Source organism: Camelus dromedarius, chromosome 3 (assembly GCF_036321535.1).
Source record: "Camelus dromedarius isolate mCamDro1 chromosome 3, mCamDro1.pat, whole genome shotgun sequence".
NCBI lineage: Eukaryota > Metazoa > Chordata > Mammalia > Artiodactyla > Camelidae > Camelus > Camelus dromedarius.
Genome location: NC_087438.1, coordinates 3,491,669 through 3,510,605, shown reverse-complemented (window position 1 = coordinate 3,510,605; position 18,937 = coordinate 3,491,669). Strand labels below are relative to the sequence as shown.

At 46.8% G+C, this 18,937-nt stretch overlaps 1 protein-coding gene across 3 annotated transcripts in view; it reads right to left on the bottom strand.

Moving 5' to 3' along the window:
• Positions 1–18,937, bottom strand: part of ADAMTS16 (ADAM metallopeptidase with thrombospondin type 1 motif 16) — a 153,621-nt gene that overhangs the window by 61,909 nt on the left and 72,775 nt on the right. For all 3 annotated transcript variants that reach the window (XM_064479296.1, XM_031442923.2, XM_064479300.1), the window contains 7 exons: positions 13,281–13,376; positions 8,577–8,725; positions 7,303–7,475; positions 5,260–5,390; positions 3,206–3,329; positions 2,128–2,372; positions 192–330 (listed from right to left, as the gene is read on the bottom strand). In XM_064479296.1, coding sequence (XP_064335366.1) covers positions 192–330; positions 2,128–2,372; positions 3,206–3,329; positions 5,260–5,390; positions 7,303–7,475; positions 8,577–8,725; positions 13,281–13,376 — 1,057 coding nt within the window. The remainder of the gene's footprint in view (positions 1–191; positions 331–2,127; positions 2,373–3,205; positions 3,330–5,259; positions 5,391–7,302; positions 7,476–8,576; positions 8,726–13,280; positions 13,377–18,937) is intronic.

Here is an 18,937-nt window from a genome sequence, read left to right as displayed (position 1 = left end):
AAAGCAGAAGCCAGTTCACTGAGCCGCCTCCTCGAGGCCACACGCTGACGTAGCTAGATGGGAGAGAGTGGCTCAGGCTTTCGGTGATGCTCTGCACCACTGCTCTCCACTGGGCTCCCCCCGGGGCGTGAGGAGGACCAGTGCGGACCGCCCCGTGCCCACCACCAGGACGGCGGCGGGAAGTGACCTACCCCCTCCGCAGGAGACGGAGCACTCGGAGCGGACAGTGGCCCACGTGTAGCTGGGCTGGACGCCGAGCTTCCTCTCACCCGCCCGCCGTGGCACCGAGTACTCCCAGGCGATGCCCGGGTTCCTTCCCTGAAGCAGAAGCTGCAAACCAAGAAAGGGAAAAGGAAACGAGTTAAAGTGGGACCGATAAACAGGAGCTAATTTGTTTTAAATGACTTGAAGCATCAGCGATATCAACAAAAAGGTGAAGATGAAGATAAAATACAAGTCCTCCAAAGTTCGCATTCACCTTCTAAGCAGGAACAGACTCCCCGCTACCGGCTCCTCTGCCTCATGCCTAGGGCCTCCCCCGTAGCCTCTACAGCCTGACAAGGGTATCGGTTTCTTCCCTCCGTGCTTTCTTCCTGCCAATCCTCCCCGTCTGAGAAAATCAGAAAGTGATACCTAAAACCTCCTTCACGCTTCCTAGCCAGGTCGCAACAGCCCGGAACAGCAAGTGGATGCCATCCAGGCAGGATCAAAGCTGAGTCTGAGGACTTCCTCCTGCGACCGGATACAGAGGTCGTTTGCCTCCTGACGTGCACTGTGTGGCTCCAGGAGAAAAGATGATTTCTCAGGCTGGGCACACCTGGGACCACACTAGCACGTGGAATTGTACTGGACTCCGCCCCTCCTGTCTGGAAACCCGATCGCATGGACCAGTGACCTTTTCCCTCCTGCAGGTATCAGATCCCCTGCTCCCAGTGGGAAGCTTTTTGGAAACCTCACCATTAGCCTGTTGATAGGAACCCCATCTCTGAGCCTTGGAGCCTCCCTGGTCCTGGATGTGACGTTCCGGTAGATAAAGTCCCTGGGCCTTCCCTGAGTCCAGCACCACAGCTCTCTCTCCCCCAGATGACACGGCTCACGTCTAGCTGGGGAAGATGCTGCGGGACAGGCAGGAGCCCCGGACACGTGGCCGCACGGCACGGCCACTAAGCGGCTGCCACCTGACACTCTGAATCCCCGTTAACTCTTCTTCCTCCAGGAAAGTCCCAATAAGCTGCTATCACTTTCGACCCTGACCCATCTCTCTCTCTCCATGAGCATCAAGCTGAACGCCCCCATGGTGGGAGAGAAATGACCCGGCAAGGATTCAGGGTGAACAGGGTTATAAAGGGGCGGGGGCAGCTCAAGGCCGACGGGAGGTGGAGGCGGGAGGTGTGATGAGATAGCTCCCAGGAAGACACAGGGACCGCAGGACGGGGCTGCAGGAAGGGGAGCAGGTGGAGGGCGTCTGAGCGGCTCGCACCTGCACACTTAGGTGAGGGCGGAGGGGGCAGCTTTTGAACCAAGTCTTTTCTTTAAATGTGCACAGAAATATGCAAAAGTGGAGAATTTGCACGTCCGTCGCCTGTTGCCACCATCTGCCCAGTCCCATGGGGACAAATTACTTTGTTAGAAGACGCCCATCTGGATCTTGTGAGCCTCTGAGCTCTGGCGAGAACACAGAAGGGCTGCCTAGGAGGGGAGTGTGTGACCCCCTGCCTGGCACCGGGCCCGTGTGATGCATTTTCATCTCCCATTTCCACAGGACTTAGCGGAATGCTGATCCCACCCAAGCAGGCGCAGCCAGGGAGCCAACAGTGACTGCTTCTCACAGCCACAGAGCTTACAGGAGAGAAGCAGACTTTTGCCCAAATCCACAGATAAAGATGCAAAAATGGGAACTGCGTGATGTGCATAAACATGAATTCCATCACTCATCTGATGTTTTCAGAGATGATTAAAACAAGTCCATTGGCCCATTCACTCTATGGAGTGATTAGTCTTGCTTCTGAGATGCTGTCTAGTTGCAAACAATTTTCTGTGTATGTAAAATTATGCTAATAGCCTTGAACCCACAAAACTCCCTAAGACCCGAAATCCAAGCCCTGAAAGCAAGAGGCTGGCGTCTACCTCCACGACCAGCGTCTCGTTGGTTGGCCCCGCGGAAGTCAAGCTCTCAGGCTCCTTGTAGGAGCGTCTGTAGTCGAAGGTAGTTCCTGAAAACTTGTAGCGGCCGGGCCAGTCCACTGTCCAGTGTCCATTCAGGTAGTACTTTTTGAGTGTATTTCGCACAGAAATGTAGGAGGTAGATGCATTCATTTCATAGACGCGGATGCTCCGGGCTCCAGAAGGAATGGTGACCATCGGATAATACTCTGGAGTAAAGAAAAAGGAGGGGGGCATGTGGTACTTCGTTCAATAATGCCGATCCCTGGGTACCTCCAGTTCTCCATCACTAAACCTCAAGATGCAGAATTTGGAACCTGGAGAAGATCTCTTTCGGCAATCAGTTACACGGGCCCCATAAATCACTTCTTTCCCCTTTTTTAAGTTAAAAGTCCTTTAAAAATAATTTTTCCTGATTGTAAAGTGTCAACATGCTCATGGTAGAAAAATCAGAATAAAAAAAAAACCCCTAAAAACACGAAACATTGTAAATCAATTATACTTCAATTTAAAAAAAAAGCAAAAATAAAAAATAAAGAAAGCTATCCATAATATCACCATATTGTGGGGCACTTTTATCCAGACTCTTTTTCTATGCATTTTTGTTACCACCCAACTTGGTGTTTTTGTTTTGTTTTGTTTTGTTTTGAAAACAAAAACCAAGACTGAGCTCCAGATTAAATTCTAACTTTATCCTTAAAATCTCTCCCAGTCAGAAGTCCGTCCACAGTGCCCCTTGTCCGCGAACATGCCAAACACTGTGGCATGATTTCACCTCATCACCACTTTAAAAAAAAAATTAATTCGTTTTTCAATTGGAACAGAGCTGTTGTTATTTCCACTGTTTCTAAGAACCATTTTAATTCCAATAACCTGGCAACCACTGCCCATCACGACAGGAGGTCTGGGAGGCGAGGCAGGGCAGGAGTCTGCGTGGGGCTCTCAGGACTCCGCCTGCCCGTGCTTTCACTCCGTGTCCCGCTGTCCCGTCAAGCGGTTCGTTCCAACCCACCGGGCCCCGCAGGCCGCCGGGCGGACTCACGGTTGGAGCGGGGCTGCTTGGCGTACAGGCCCTTGTGCGTCGTGCAGTCCGAGTTATTTCCCCGGCACACACCACAGGCGTCTTCCACGGCGTCGGATCCCAGGACGTTGTCACAGCCCACTCTCTGCGGGACCCGCCAGGCCACGTGCCAGTCATGAAAGAAAAGACAAGAGGAGGGAAGTCACACACCTGTTCCCCGGACCCTTGGAAGTTTCACTGACACGGGAGAGTGAACGAATATTCACGGACACCCGGTGTGCACTGGGAGGCTGCCTCCCACACCTGGATCCGGAGGACGAGAGCCGGGGCCGGCAGAACCTGTCCTCTTCCCACGGCTACACAACCGTCCTACCTCGAGCCCCGAATTAAATCTATCAGGCTGCCGTGTTGGAAGTGCAGGTACGTTTCAGGCTGGCTTAAGGCACTGAGCACAAGTGACAAGCACTGTGGTGTCACGAGGGCCCGCGGGAGCACACCTCGGGCTTTTGACTCGCCTTGTGCAGAGGCGAAGAAGGAGCACAGGCCCCGGACGATTATTCTCGGCAGTAACTACGTCATGGGCACGTTTGGTTCCTGTCTTCCAGTTTTAGCAGCTCTTTGTAAATTCCATGATGCTTGCTAGTTGCACATTTCCTAACAAAGAATATCGTCTAGATATGCAAAAATCCCATTCGGACGGGAAGTAACTCTGGTCCACCCTCCCTTGTTTGAAATCCGAGGGCAGATACACTTTAGAATGCAGAGCTTTTTTGATTTTAGGAAGGTAATTAACATCTTATGCATATAACGTGAGAGTCCCAGCAGAGCCTGGGGCAGCAATGAGGTTTTTAAAATGCACACATTTCCACACTGAGCGCGATAAACGTCACTCACAGTCCCACATCAGCTCAAAGTAGTTTTGCGACCAAATAAATTTAGGTTATATTTTGCCTCCAAATAAACTTTCTGCTTCACAGCTTTTTGGGTTTCAGAATTACAAATAAGGGGCTTTGACACTGTATTATTAAGAATTTCTAAAAAGAATGACATATTTAACAAATCAATGAATAGACACCAAGGGTAGAGCTTTGAGTATTTTAAAACTGAAAGAGATCTTAACAGAATCATTTAATCTAATCTTCATGCACTCAAACGATTGCAGAGGGTCTTAGTGGGTGACTCAACTTGACCGTGGTCAGGGTCATACACCTTAGAGAAATTTAGGCCTGGGACCAAGGTCTTTGGACTCCACTGAAGACGGATATTGAGGAACTTCTTCATTGGAAAGCCTGTGATTTACCTGCAGTGCATCTGACCACTGCATGTGACACCCTCCCTTTGTCTGCAGTAAAATCCATCCCTTCTGCACGTGGCGACCCACTCAGAGCTCTGTGTTCACTGAGCCGCCAACCCTCCCCAGCCTGTGTCCTAAGTCCCTCCCCAACAGAGGGAGGCCGCCCAGCTTCCTGAGACCCCCGCATAGTGGCCTCTGGCTGTCAGCTGTCCCTGTTTGATTTACTTGTTCCACCACTGGGCTACTGCAATCTGACCCCACTACTGCAATCTGACCCTGCTACTTCGCTGGTCTGGTCCCCAGGGACACGAGGATAAAAAAAGCCCAACCCCTTGTCCTGGCTGCAAACGGCCCTTTGAGAGGGTATCCCCCTCCACTGGGCTCCCTCGGCATCCCCCAGCTCCTGCCTGCCTCCCAGTGACGATGGAGTCGGGTCCTACCAGCCCGTGATTTCCTGCAGCACCGTGTCCCCTCCCTGCTCCGCCCATACCCCTCTTCCAGCTCACCCTCTTGATTGAGCTCCCTTCCCTGAGGGGCCCTGCAAATCTCTCAGGTCCACATCTGAGAGAGAACCAGCTCCTCCTTTCTGCCTGTGCTCTGTTCACACCTCCGCTGCCACAAACCCCTGTGCGTCTCCAGCTCACTTTCACCCCTGCTGGACAGTGACTTGGAGGGAAAGGGTACGTTTTAAATGTCTGGTCTCTCTTGCCCCTTACAGGGTGCCTGGCCCAAAGTAGACTGTCGGGAGATGTTTGTTGAACGAATGAATGATCGTTATTACCTCACATATCCCATCTATACAAATATTACGGCTATCCTCCGAGCATGGAGTCCCATCTTTGACTTTATTTGACAAAGAAAAGAAGAAATCAAATCCTTCTGCGATACAGTAGAGTTTGCATAAGTCCTGATCTTAAAAAGAAATACACACACAAACACAAATGAGAAAGATACTTAAGCGCTGATCATTTTTGCTCTAAATTTTAGATAGACTATTTTTTTCTTTTTTGCCCATAAAATAACTCCCACAAAATAACACATTGCAGACATTTTTTCGAATTGCCTCAGTAGGCTTGGAGTTTCCCCTTTAATTTTCTGTTTTGTCTTTTTTTTTTTTTTAAAGCTTCACTGTTAAATTTCACTCTGCTCTGTCCTTGATTGGTCCTTGTCCTGCATACAGTGGTTGCACACAGCAGGCATCCAGTAAGCACCTGTCGACTTGAACTGCAATGTACTGTCCTGACAGATCACTAGTACCATTAACTGCTTTCTCGTAGAAATGCAGAAAGTCGCTATCATTTTGTAGCAATATACAAAATTGTTACAAATAAGCTGTAATAAAACCATTAAAATAATCACGAAATTCCTAAACACATTTCCTAAACTGCACACTATTTTTAAACTGATAAAGGGAGTAACTTTTGGATGAAATCTCCAGAGAGCACTGTTTTTTTATACATACAATGGATTGTCAAAAAGTACTGATACGCAGAGAATTCAGGCCTCGTTACATAGTTGAGGCTGGAGATCAAGTTCCCTTCCTCTGGGGAATCCATTTCAAGGATGTGTCATTTACATGACTATTCTGAACTTTTGTAGAAACTTTGTTTTCCCCTTTGTTCTCTTCTTGGTAAAGAAGGGAACAGTTGATAATAAAAATTTACCTGCCTAAGGAGTCTTCACTGGCCCAAGACTCATGTACAGATATTTTCTTGATTGCAGGATAAGAGACCCAACTGAAAAATGCTCAGAACCAAATTTAACACGTGCTTCTGTGATCAGTGCATTTCTTTACTGAAGACAAGCAAAGTCAAGGCTATCACACGTATTTTTGACCCCAATTTCAAAGTTTTTTCCTACTTTTTTCTCCCGCCTACTCATTTCTCACTGGCTTAATTTTTACTGAGTTCAGGAGTAACAACACAACAAGAAAGGGTTTGCATAAAACTGCATAAATTTTCCTTCCAGACTTTACTAATTTGATAAATCTCTCACCATGAAAACATTCTATATACTGTGATGGTGAAAGTAAATGTCAGATAAGTTGGCCCAACTTACGTATTTCTCAAGTGGTTCTTGGACAATATTCTCAACCTCAAACAAGGAGGTGATTAAATGTTCTTCGAATTTATCCTCAAATTATCCTATTCGAGGTACTGGGTTCAAGCTATTATAATCATAAGAATAATCCATATTTCCCTCTAGCTGGATAGTAAAATCTTACATGTGGTACAAATGAACATCTGCATTTATAATTTATAGATACAGACTTTCCAAATATAGCATACTGTCTGATTTTCCAAAAGATCCAAACATTTTTCTTTCGTTCTTTGGCCATTTTAAGTGTTCAGTGGGTGACATGCTTATAGCCATATCACCATCAACTTCGGTGATTTGTAATTAAAAAAGAATTGATTCTTTATCAACAAAGCATCTACGTTGAGTGTCTTATCACTGCTTTGAAGATTTAATGGTGTTCTGCACACATGGTCTCACTCTCTTTTTTCCGAGCTCACAACTGGTCAACTTTAGGTAAGAGGCCAGTGGCCACAGGGCCAGCAGAATCAGACTAACAATGCGAGAACAACCAGTGACATTGCCCTCGCATGGCAATATTCGGTCTGTCTGGATCCCACACTATTGACCAGGTGTTTCTTTAAAGAGTCAGGACAGTAAAGTCCATTTTTATTTATAGTGGTTATCATTTGCAAATCTCAAACTCCTTATGCTGGACACCAGAAACTGACACACTGTACCTGACTATACTTCAGTTAAAAAAAAGAAAAAGACAGCAAAGCCCAAGGAAGCGGGGCCTGAGATCTACCTTCCACGTGGGTGTAGGGCTCCCATTTGTAGTGCCATCCTCGGAACCGTTTGCCGTTGTACGCGGCGCACTGCAGGGCGCGGAAGTCGACGCTGCCGTGGGGACATTTCTGACTGTTGCAAAGCTTCAGAGCTCGAGCGGAGCCCGCACAGAACTTCCCTCCATTTGATGGTCTGGAATGTATGTGTCGCAGTTAGAAACCTGATGTTTTAAGAGCTACTCATGCCTCCTTTATTGGAAGATGGAACAGATGCTGTTAAACCACTTACAGACACCAAGTAAGAAAAGCGCATCTCTGCTAAGGCATTGGCACCTTCTTACATATTAATGATACGCATCGTGTTTCCCTTTTCTATGGAGTGTATTATTTGCAACCTTAGTAGAACAGGTCTGAATCTGGCGAGCGAGTTCGCATGAATTTGCTCATCACTCAGTGGAAGGCAGGGTGAGCATCGCTCTTCTCCGAGGTCTATAAAGGAGGGGGTGACCAAGGAAGGAGCTGATAAAAAGCAGAACTGAGCCTGCAATGCAACTACTTCGCCTCCCGGATGGCACCTTCTCCCCGCTATGAGTTTCCTTGTGACACCGAATGGGAACAGAAGAGCCAGTCATCTTCCACTCGCTGGAAGTGCCAGCCAACACCCCTCGAACCCCCTACAATTCTCGCGGAGACAGCAGGATGAGAGAGCACCCAGCCGCGGCACAGGACTAAAGACAGGACTGAAGTAAATAACTGTGCTTATGTCGTATGACTAACGGTAAAGAAACGTAGGTGCAGGAGGAAGATTTAAACCCCTTTGCTCACTGCCGTGGTGACTGCTTTCAGCATCCTTGTCTTCTACAGGGGGCACAGCAAAACCGCATGTTGTGATGGTAAATGTGTTTGATGAAAAGCCAGTCCTTTCACTTGTTCTTACTGATGCTTATCTATTGATGCGTGTTCTCCATGTTTTTTGCATGATTTATTTCCTTATTTTAGGCAGGACTTTGGTATTTCACGTAAACGTGGTTAAAATCCAGCTCCTGAATATCCCCGTTGGGTCCATTACTCTGCTGTGGTCAAGTAATTAAATTATATCAAAGAGACATCATTGTACAAGAAATGCTTGAGTAAAAGTGCTTTTCGACTTAGAGTTCCTTACAGCAACGGGGGAAAGGAAAGAGAGATTTTAAGGTCATACAGGATCATTATCATCGAGCTCACGTCCACATGCTGTTAGGAAGGTTCGTAGCAGAGAGGTGGCTGGTTGGTGGGGGGCGGTGGGGGTGCTCACCGGGGGTTCGTGCAGAGCCGGTCCCTGTGAGACACCCCTCCTCCGCAGGTCCTGGAGCAGGGGGACCAGGGAGACCAGTCTGACCAGTGGCCATGGGTGGGCTTGGGGCCCTCGTCACCATGTTTCACACACTGCCCTCCGCGGCACCACTGAAAATTAAAAAAGGAAAAAGCGATTATGACTGATGGGCAGACGGTGGGTTTATTGCTGCTGTAATGCTCAGCACTGGGGAGTTTGGTAAAATAGGCAGATCTCTCCATCTCCACCCTCAGGAGTACAGAATAAAAATACATTCAATGCTGCTCCTTTTTGTTCTGTTCAAACCTAGCCTCGTTCTACAAATCCCCATGAAGGGAAGAGGGAGAGGAGAATTATTTTCAGGCGTCTGTCTGAGCGGCTGGAACGTAGCAGGTGTAATTGAGTCGTGATGCAGGAAGTTTCAGGCTGATGGGTCACCTGTCAGGTGAGTGAACTCTAACCTTTCCTGGAAACAACACACCCTTCATATGTGACTTTTGGGGCAGACTGACTGTCAGGTAGAAAAGTCCAGCTGGAGGTTCTGTGGCCTCAACACCTTGTCATTTCTGGCCGGGGCTCTGTGCTTTTGCTCCAAAGCACCTGGGCTGGGAGCCTGGAGGTTATAATGGATGCATGTCAGGGGTCACACGGCTTTCCGAGGACATGAAACAGCCTGCACAGAGCTCCACCTGTCCCTCTGAGGCTGGCGATCCTATCAGTTCTCCTTTCTCTAGAGACGTGCTCAGTGATGTGAATTCTGCTAAAATCCATGTGGTTTCTTCACCTCCACCACATGCGAAAGCTGCAGACCTAGCATTGTGTTCAACCGCACTGGTTTCCCACCAACGGATGCATTCACTGGGCACAGCTGGCATTCTGCCAGCAAAGCACCGAGTAGGAATCTGTAAAAATTAATGGTTTTACAAGAGCAAAACCAACCTATCAGTATGAACGTGATTGCTCAAAACAGTTTAAGATTCCCTGCGGTGCTCACTGTCTGCTGGAGGCAGTCTACGTGAGATGCACAAAGAGCTAGGTTCTAAAGTCACCTGGATAATTCTGTCACGGTCGCAGTTAAGCCAACAACTTGACTTAAAGCCTAAATGTTTCATTTTGCTTTGGATATGCATGAATTACTATAATAAAATCTGATGTAATTTTGTTTTAAAATTACAGAAAATGTTTACACACTTTCCCCCCAAACTTAGAGTTTATCCCTTTTTAATATAATCAAATAATTATATAGACCAGTATTTCCTTTTCTTTCATAAATGACAGCCTATTACCCACATCTTTCTCCGTCCCACGTTTCCACTTAACAATATGTTCTGTAGCTCATTCCACAGAGTCATACAGGCACATCCCTTGTCCCTCTGTTGCAGCTACATGACATTCCGTTAGATGCGTTTCCAGCCAGTCCCCAGCTAGGGGACATCTGCATCATTTCCAGTCTTTTGCTGTGATTATTATTGCTGCAATTAACAGTCTTGCAGATGCTTTTTTTTTTTTTTTGCCATTTTGGCCATAGTATCCCAAAATGACTAACTTTAAAAAATTACTTAAAAAATTTCTTGAGAATCTGAGAAGAAAGAACTACAGCTTCTCCCGGGAGGCCGGGGGGATGCACAGGAGCATGCAGACACACAAACACGAATCTGCACACACACAATTTTTAAGTATAATTTCACGCAGATAGCAGACCAGTGGAGCCCGTCAGTGAGGTGGTCAGGGGTAAGACCCCTATGTTAAACAGACACACAAAATGTCCACTGAAACACCAGATATGCTTCTGAGGCCCACCCCACGTTTATCACACTTTTATATTTAGTTGATGGAGGGTGTGGCCAATACGCAAAGGCTTTATCTTAGGAAGAGCCATGGCAGGATGAGGCACACATCCCTCCCGTGATGCCGCTCACACAACCCGCTCTCACACCTCAGCCTGGCGCCCCCGGGGAAGCAGCAGTGCAAGGCACGGAAACCGACCCTGTGGAGTGGAGAACCAGCCCCGCGCGTCAGGTCAGCCAGGTGAGTGACCCGGGGCACGTCACTCGGGCCCTGAGCCTGCCTGTCCTCCTGTGAACACTCAGGATGGCGGAAACCACCAGACTGAGTTCTGAAGACCCGTGGAATGAGGCCACGTGCCTCGCACCACGGGCAACGTCATTACAAAGTTAGGGCTCGTTTAATCTTATGTTCGGGATTATTAAAGAATCAGAATCTGCTTTGGTGCGACCCAGGCGGCAGTCCTGACGCCCCTGTTCTGGGCGTCTCACGGCGTGAGCGCAGAGGAGCCCGGCGTCCTTTCCCTGGAAGAATTCTTGGGTGCACAGTGGGGGTGGCAGTAGGGTCACCCTCCCAGGGTGCTTGTGAGGATTAAATGTATATCATGTTTTAAGCACAGTGCTTGCCACTAAAAGATGCACTGACCGTTGGTTGGATTAACCCCCATGCCCACCACACGGAGCCACAGTGTCGGCGGCAGGTGGCGGAAAACAGGTCCCCACGCAGGAGAAAGGTGCACAGCAGTACTGCTGTCCTCTCTGGTCATCAGGAGCACACGCGCTGCCCTGGAACATCCCGAAGCACCGGGATGCTGACTTCTGCTAATGCTCGTTGCCAAGTCAGCAGACCTCACGGACACCTGCGCCCCAGCGAGACAGGAAGACACACAGCTAACACCACAGGGAGCTTTTACAGGAGCCTCTGACACTCATCCCACTATGGCCACTGGGCAGCCACGCCACGTGACCCTGGGCGGAACGCTTAATGTAATTTGTAGGCACCTACTCCGGCTTTTTTAAAAACATGCTCTAATTCTCTTCAATGTGAAGGTAAAAGCTCTATTTGGAAACACAAGGGAAAAATAACAGAAAACATCAATGAAAATCAGTTTACCTGTGCTTTCAAGGTAAATACAACAGAACAAGAACATCCTCCAGGGAAATAGCAGGTGACGAAAACGAAGTCAGATGCCTGGAGGGCCAAGCGCTGTCCCTGTGAACCGTCACTCAGGGCAGCGGCGCGAGGGCTGCCAAATGGGTGTAATTTGGCAAACTATCAGATTCGCAAAATTTGATCAATTTTAACCACTTATGTGCAGAACGCCGTGATCACCTAAGCTTAACACTCAGGTGAATCCCCTGGTATCCTTTGCTAATTGGTATTTCCACATCGTTGTAGCTCGATAAATCCACTTTCTCTTTTGAGAAACTAAAGCATTTTTATTAGACTTTTCTGTTGTGGATGAATTTACTGCTGTCTCCATCACTAGAAGGATTTACGTATCAGTCCCACCCCGTGAAAGTCTGAAAAGAAAGCACATTAACACGTGTAGGATGAGTGGTTGCTGGGCGAGATTCTTAAGCGAATTTACCTCATTTCCTCAGTCAGCGTTGCAATAATTTCACACATATGTCAGCTTTGTTTCTTAATACTTTGAATCCATTCTATCTGCACTCACATTTCAATGTGTTTATGGTGGGAAATATTTACTTAGGACTTTAAACGTCCTAGATCAGTGGCATTCAGGCACGCATTTCTCTCTTACATCATCAAAGCATCAGACGCGTGGAATGAAGGTCGTTACAGTGACAGTTTGGTTCTGATACATTTCTGTCTTTATCAAGAGCCTCTTATGTGCTGGAAAAAAGTACAATCACAGGCCAAATCACAAGGATTAAAACAGTACTCTTGCACGTTAAGATACTTTATTTCTAAGTTTTGATGACAAAAATCACCATTACCTACCAGTTAGTAATAAGCTTGCCATCTTATGTATTTTTTCTTTTCCCTGCTGTAGAACATCCCTTTTTTCCACAGGAGCAACAATAGGTCAAAAGAGTTGGCTCCAGTCCTTAAATCAATGCTTTGTGACTTTAACAGAACTACATAAGCCGGCTCTTCACATGGCGAAAAGGAGGTCAAGGGTTTAACGCCTCCCCCTACTAAACAGATTCAGCCGTCACCTGTTGCCTGACATCTCTGTTGATGAAGTCCAGACAGCTCATCATTGGAATGGATATCATTGGAAAGGCGAGAACAGGAGAGAACAAGAGTCCTCTGCATAGTATCAGTGTAAATTAGGCGCAGTTTTTTGGCATGGGTGTAGATATGGAAAGAGATAAAAATACCAAGGCAAGAGTGAGACAGGAGGCAAGGGGGCAGGGCACAACCACGGAAGGAAGGACACAGCACTGAGGACAGGACAGACTGGTTAGAACCAAGACGACGGGAGATTAGACTTCCAGTACACCTTGAGCCTCATGGCGCACCCACAGGTGCCGTGACAGTTCCTGGACTGACCATAAATGGTCAACATGTGGCGGCGGGGACCCAAAGCAGTTGGAATAATCCTCTTACTCGTTGGCCTATGATATTGTCACGCCCATAAAAACTAAGAACCTGCACCTCCTGGTCACTCTCTCCCGCCTTCTGAGACGGCCCGCACTCTCCCTATGGAGTGTGTGTCTCCTGAGCCCCTCTCCCTTCTGACTGAGGTGGACCACACTGTCTACGGAGTGTGTGTCTCTCTAAATAAAAGTGCTTTCACTTTACTATGCCTTGTTCTTGAATTCTTTCTGCATGAGGCAAGACCTTAATCTCCAGCAACAAGAGGAGGAAAGAAGCGTGGGTTGAAAGCTTGACATCAGACTATGATGCATGTACCTAAGATTAGCTTCTTACCATGTCATGCCCGCAAGTAGTGCCTTCTGCTGCTGGCATAAACTTAGTCTCACATTTCCTTCCAATCCGGTGGCACCACAGGGCTTTACAGATATCCTAAAAGGGGAAAAGAAGGTCATTCATTGTATCAGAAATGGTCCATACATCTGTGATGAAATAGCACTGAAACATTTAAGGGAAAAACAATTGATAGAAATGAAAAGCTGACTCTACCTCGTGGTAGACCCCTACGATGGAGGGAGGACCCAGAAGATTCATGTTCTGGACTCTGTTCAACTTAATTCTATCCCTGAAACTTTAATTTGGTTTTATTCATCATAAATTTAATAAAATTGTATTTCTAAATTAAAGAGTAAAATATGCTTAATCCAGACACTGAAGAAAACTACAAAAAATTAAAATAAAAAAAACTAACATTTTATAATTCATTCTTTTTCTCCTTTTCTTAATTGAAGTGTAATTGATTTACAATGTTGTGTTAGTTTCTGGTGTGCAGCACAGTGATTCAGTTACACATATACACACATATATACACACACACATATACATATATATATGCATATTCTTTTTCATTACAGGTTTACCACACGCCATTGACTATAGTTCCCTGTGTATACAGTAGGACCCTGCTGTCTATCTATTCTGTACATAGTAGTTGGTATCTGCCAGTCCTAACTCCCAATTTATCCTTCTCTCCTCGGTTCCCCACAAGTCTGTTTCCTGTGTCCGTGAGTCTCTTTCTATTTTGTAAATAAGTTTGTGTCATTTTTTTAGATTCCATATATGAGTGATGTCATATTTGTCTTTCTCCGACTGACTTATCTCACTTAGTATGATAATCTCTAGGTCCGTCCATGGTGCTGCAAATGACATTATAATCCATTCTTGTTCCTACGTCTCACTAACCTCTCCAAGTCTGAATCCTCATTTCCACATGGAAGATGGTTCTGAAACTTGCTGGCTTGTCCATCCCTCTCTCTAGCCATCCGTCCACCCACCCATCCATCCACCATCCACCATCCGCACAGCTTTGATGAAGGCCTAGAAGATGCCAGGTATCTTGCAGGCAGGAGGTTCCATAAGAAGTGCAACCAGATCAATCCTCCCAGAAATGGCCTTAGAGGGGAGATGAGCTGTAAACCTCCACCCGGTGCACGTGGGAGAGGCGCCCCTACGGGGTGGGGGGGCACAGCGCGGGGTGGGCTTGCTGGAACGGGAAATGAGTATTGCTCAGAGGACTCAGGGAAAGACTCAGAGAAGATGGACATCTGATTCCACTCGAGCTTGAGGACAACATTCAAAGGAGAAGGAAAGAAGGGTTTGTGCAAAGGAAGGAAGACGGGGAAGAAGAAAGGTGTGTGCAAAGCAAGGAGGTCCTACGTGGCTGATGTGTCCTTAAATAAAACAGGATCTGAGATTTATAGCCAAGAAAAGTCTCTCCAGGAGTACAGAATTATTTTTACTTTTATATCCTCTAGAGCCCAAAGGAACATCTTCGTGCAGGGCACGCAGTGGGACTCACGACGTAACGGAAACGTTGGGAACGCGGGTGGTAGCTTTAACTGCCTGTGATGAAAACGCTTCTTAAATGATCTGCACACAGATTCTGAATATTTGAACAAGTGCTGCTCTATTTCCCAAGACATTTCATCGCTGGGTCTGCAGGGTGTTTTGTGTTATTAAAAAAATGCAACACAGCAAAACTTCCACATAGTTCTCCTTGAGAGATAGCAGTTCATGGCATTTGTGTTTTCATTCTCTGTTTCACTGACGCTAGAGAAGTGCTCCCACGAGCCTTTCTGCATCGTGTGAGTGGTCTCTCAAAGGATTTCCTTCTTAAGAATCCATATTAACTTTACCTTCATAAAACTAAAGCTCCTTCATAAATTTACTTATTACGTATTTAGAAGTTAAGATATTTGTCAAAGACACAGCTTCATATTTCTTTCCCCTTGTTATCTCTCTCACTAATAAGATAGCTCTTGAGAACTTGGAAGGTAAAGAAGTAAACTTTCGATGCTTTAATTTGCATATCAATGAATTGCTTTTATTTTGAGGTATCCATAGTAACCTCCTACGGTTACAATCACTGTGCCATGAAACTTCATCTTCTTGAGAGTGCTCCAGAACCATTAAGTGTACTGGGGCAATTGTGTCTCGTTAGTGGCTAGCGCACTGTCTGGCTCTCACGACAGGAGTAAGCGTGCTGTATGGGGGGGCCTCTGGCCTTGGCCAGAATGGTGTTTAGAGATCAGAGCCATAAAACCGAAAGGAATCTATAAAAGCAGAGGACTGGATGTCTGTAACTCTCCAAAGAGACAACCAGAAAACTGCGTTTGCTGGCAGGGAAGACAACGCGCTAAAATACCAGGATATAAATAAAAGTCCCTTGAAACTGCAGCTTGTGGACTGAGGCTCAGTGTCTGGGTGGAGATGTGGTGGATCACAGCCAGAGTTCGGACAGCGGGGCAGGGGAAGCACACCTGCCCTTGGGAGGTGGTTCACAGAGACCTACTGACTCAGGCTCTGGGCGCACAGACAGGTGGATGAATGAGTGATACAGGAATGGTGGGCGTGCGGGAGGCAGCTGCTCCTGCGGTTGCTTCAGCCGGGAGATGGACCCAGGGGTCAGTAGAGAGTCTGCCTACCCGATGTGAGTCGAGCAGGCAGAACCCCCCGTGTCCTCCCACATGCAGCCAACCAGCAACTTGTCCTGGGGCTGAATGAAGGGGTCGCAGGGAACGTGCCCAACTCAGGGCCTGGCACCGAACAGGCATCAAACCAGTGCATGTGCCGTTTCTCACTTCAAGGACATGAGGAGACGTGAGCAGAACCCCAGCTCTCGGCTTGGGGTTCACGGCTCTGCTTACGGGGGCTAGTGGTACTAATTCACGGGTTAGTTTCAAAGATTATGGGAGTTGATACAAAATAGACAGTGTTTTCAAATGTTAAATTCTTTTTATCTATTTGTCACTGATACCAGGAACAATGCTTAGTACCTAGCTGGCTTTCAATAAATGCTTTCTGAATGAGCTGAGTGTCCATTAGTTTGCTCCTGTGGAAACCCTGGCCAGAATGACCAGGGACATATTTACTGTAAAATGAAACTAATAGTGTGATCAGGGGATTGTGATTATAAAAAACCTCTAAGGTGACTTAAGAGGGTGACTTCATGATATGAACATACTATACCTCAACTGCTATTCCAAGTATTTTTGTAATATCCTTACATTGCAGTTTCTGGGAACATTTTGCAGAATAAAGCAATGTGGATGGAAGGTACTACTGAGGGCCAAGGCTTTTGACCTTTCTAAGTACACAGCTCCAAGTGCAGGATGCTAACCACTACAGCTCGCCACTCTCACTCAGTCCGTGCCCAGCTCACGCCGTCTGTTCCAGCCGCATCCTGGAACCTGCTCAATCCCCAATTCCAAGCGTGCAGCCAGAAGCAACTCATAGAGTAAGAAGAGCCTTGAAATACATAATTCATGTTACTGTGTTCCAACATGTCAAAAAGTGCTCGAGACCTTGCTGGGCTACAGATGTAATTGCTGGCTGTTTAATAAAAATGCGATATTCTGCCCTGGAAAACAAATAAAATTGCTAGTACCTCAACCTCTGTTCATTTATTACCTAAACAACCCCAGACTGATTACTGCCTCTCACTTTTATCATTCTCTGACTTAACTGCTAACTTTTTGGCATAATGGACAATGGTTGTATTACACTCAGCATTATGCCTGCAGGTTATTACATTCTTAATAAAACTTCAGGGTCCTCCTGGAACAAAGACCCTATTAAATCATGGTTCTAGGGCCAGGAACTTGGAATGCAAGACGTGCTGGGTGTGGTGGAGGGGCTCCCAATTTACCAAGAGTACCCAGGACACTAAGTGATCACATTTCAAAGTAACTCTGCCATCCTGCATCTCAGACCGCAGGGTCAGGCCCCCAAGCAATGTTGACACAGCAGAACAGGTACTCCATAAAGACACGGTGGTTGGAATAACTAACGCCTGACTCAGGAAGAAGAAGGTGGAGACTCCGGCTTTTTACCTTCGCCGCTAAGGACCACTCTCTGTAATGAAGGCTCTCACTTGCATTCCATCCCATAATTTAAGAGCTATGTTCACAGAGACCGATTTCAGTGATGCTGACCTAGTTAAGTTTCACATCACAGCCTAGCACCCCAAATAAAAAACACATGTCAGGTACCTGCGTTGGATTTCTTGTGGCATTTCCATAGTGTGACCTGACTACCCCCAGATTCATTTTCTCAAACTGTCAGGACCAGATGCTCCAGAAATACAAACTGAAAATGCAGGCACAGATGATGTTGCAGTGGGACACATAATTTATGGCAATTATTTGCTTTTCAAGCAGTGGTGTGCTTTTATCACTAATTCTGATGATCAATATGCAAGTCCTCAGTGGACAGAGAAAGCCATGGTCATATATGTGTATGAATTTGTACACAAGTATGTAAACACCCACACACACGTGCCAAATATACACAGCTATTTATCCAAGAGAGGGATGCACATGGGTTTGCATTATCCTAACTTCCCAAGCTAAGCTTAAACGATTCAGCCCCTCTTGAAGCATCATCCTTCCACCCACCACCCAACTCAGTAAATTCCTGTTGGCTGGGCCTCATGAGCCCCGTGCTGGCTTAGGCCCTGGGTAGCTTCCTTGCCATTTATCATTTTATTTTCTCCCGTCAGAAAGCTTCCAGCTCTTTACATTTCAATCGAATCAAATAAACCCATTCTCATTACATTTCAGTAGGAGCTCCTTTTAAAAAATTAAATTTTTAAAATGAGAGTGTCAGTGTCCTGGGATGCTTTGATTCATATGAAAAATAAAGAACTGAATTGCCACTCCATATTTAAAGTTGAGATTCAGTATATTAGAGATTCTGGACACATAAGCAGAATTTAACTATATATATATATATAAAAACGATGTCAAGTTTGTTCTATCGAGAAACAATTTTACGTTACAGGGAGTGAGCTCACATTGTTGATTTTAATGGCTGTTTTTTGTTTTTTTTTTCCAGAAGGTATTTTCTCTCCTGTTCATGATGGAGGCACTGGTACCAGGCTTATTTTCCCATGTGCAAAGACTGTAAAACTGGACTAGATATATGGGCCAGTTGATTCAGACTCTTGCAACAGGCCATACAGTGCCTGGTCCTCAAGAGAAGGGCGATTTGTCAGGTGGGTGCTGCCCTCCCCAGTTCTCTGTCTGGGGACACTTCACTGACCGTGGTGCAGAGAGGTGGGCCCATGCAGACAGCAGCAGTCTCACTGAGTGGAGGGTGCAGAGGTCAGGGTTGGGGCTGCAGGAGTAGCTAGGACTTGTGGGAATGGGGCCAGAAGGGAAAAAGCTGCACTGGGCGGGGAGCCTCAGAGGCCTCCCCGAGGACTTCCTGCAGGCAGGTATCTGCGGCCTGAGTGGTGGTGGACGCGTGGGATGAGATTCTAAGTGGCCTAGCAGAGGGCGGCAGCTCTGGGCTGGACGCTGGTAAGGGCTAGGAGACAGAGAAAGCACAATGCTGGGTGAGGCCAGGGTTCCAACCCACACAAAGGGGAGGGACTTCAGGGAGCATCGGGGGTGTCCGGCGGAAAGCCCGAAGTCCACGTCTCAGGAGTAAGA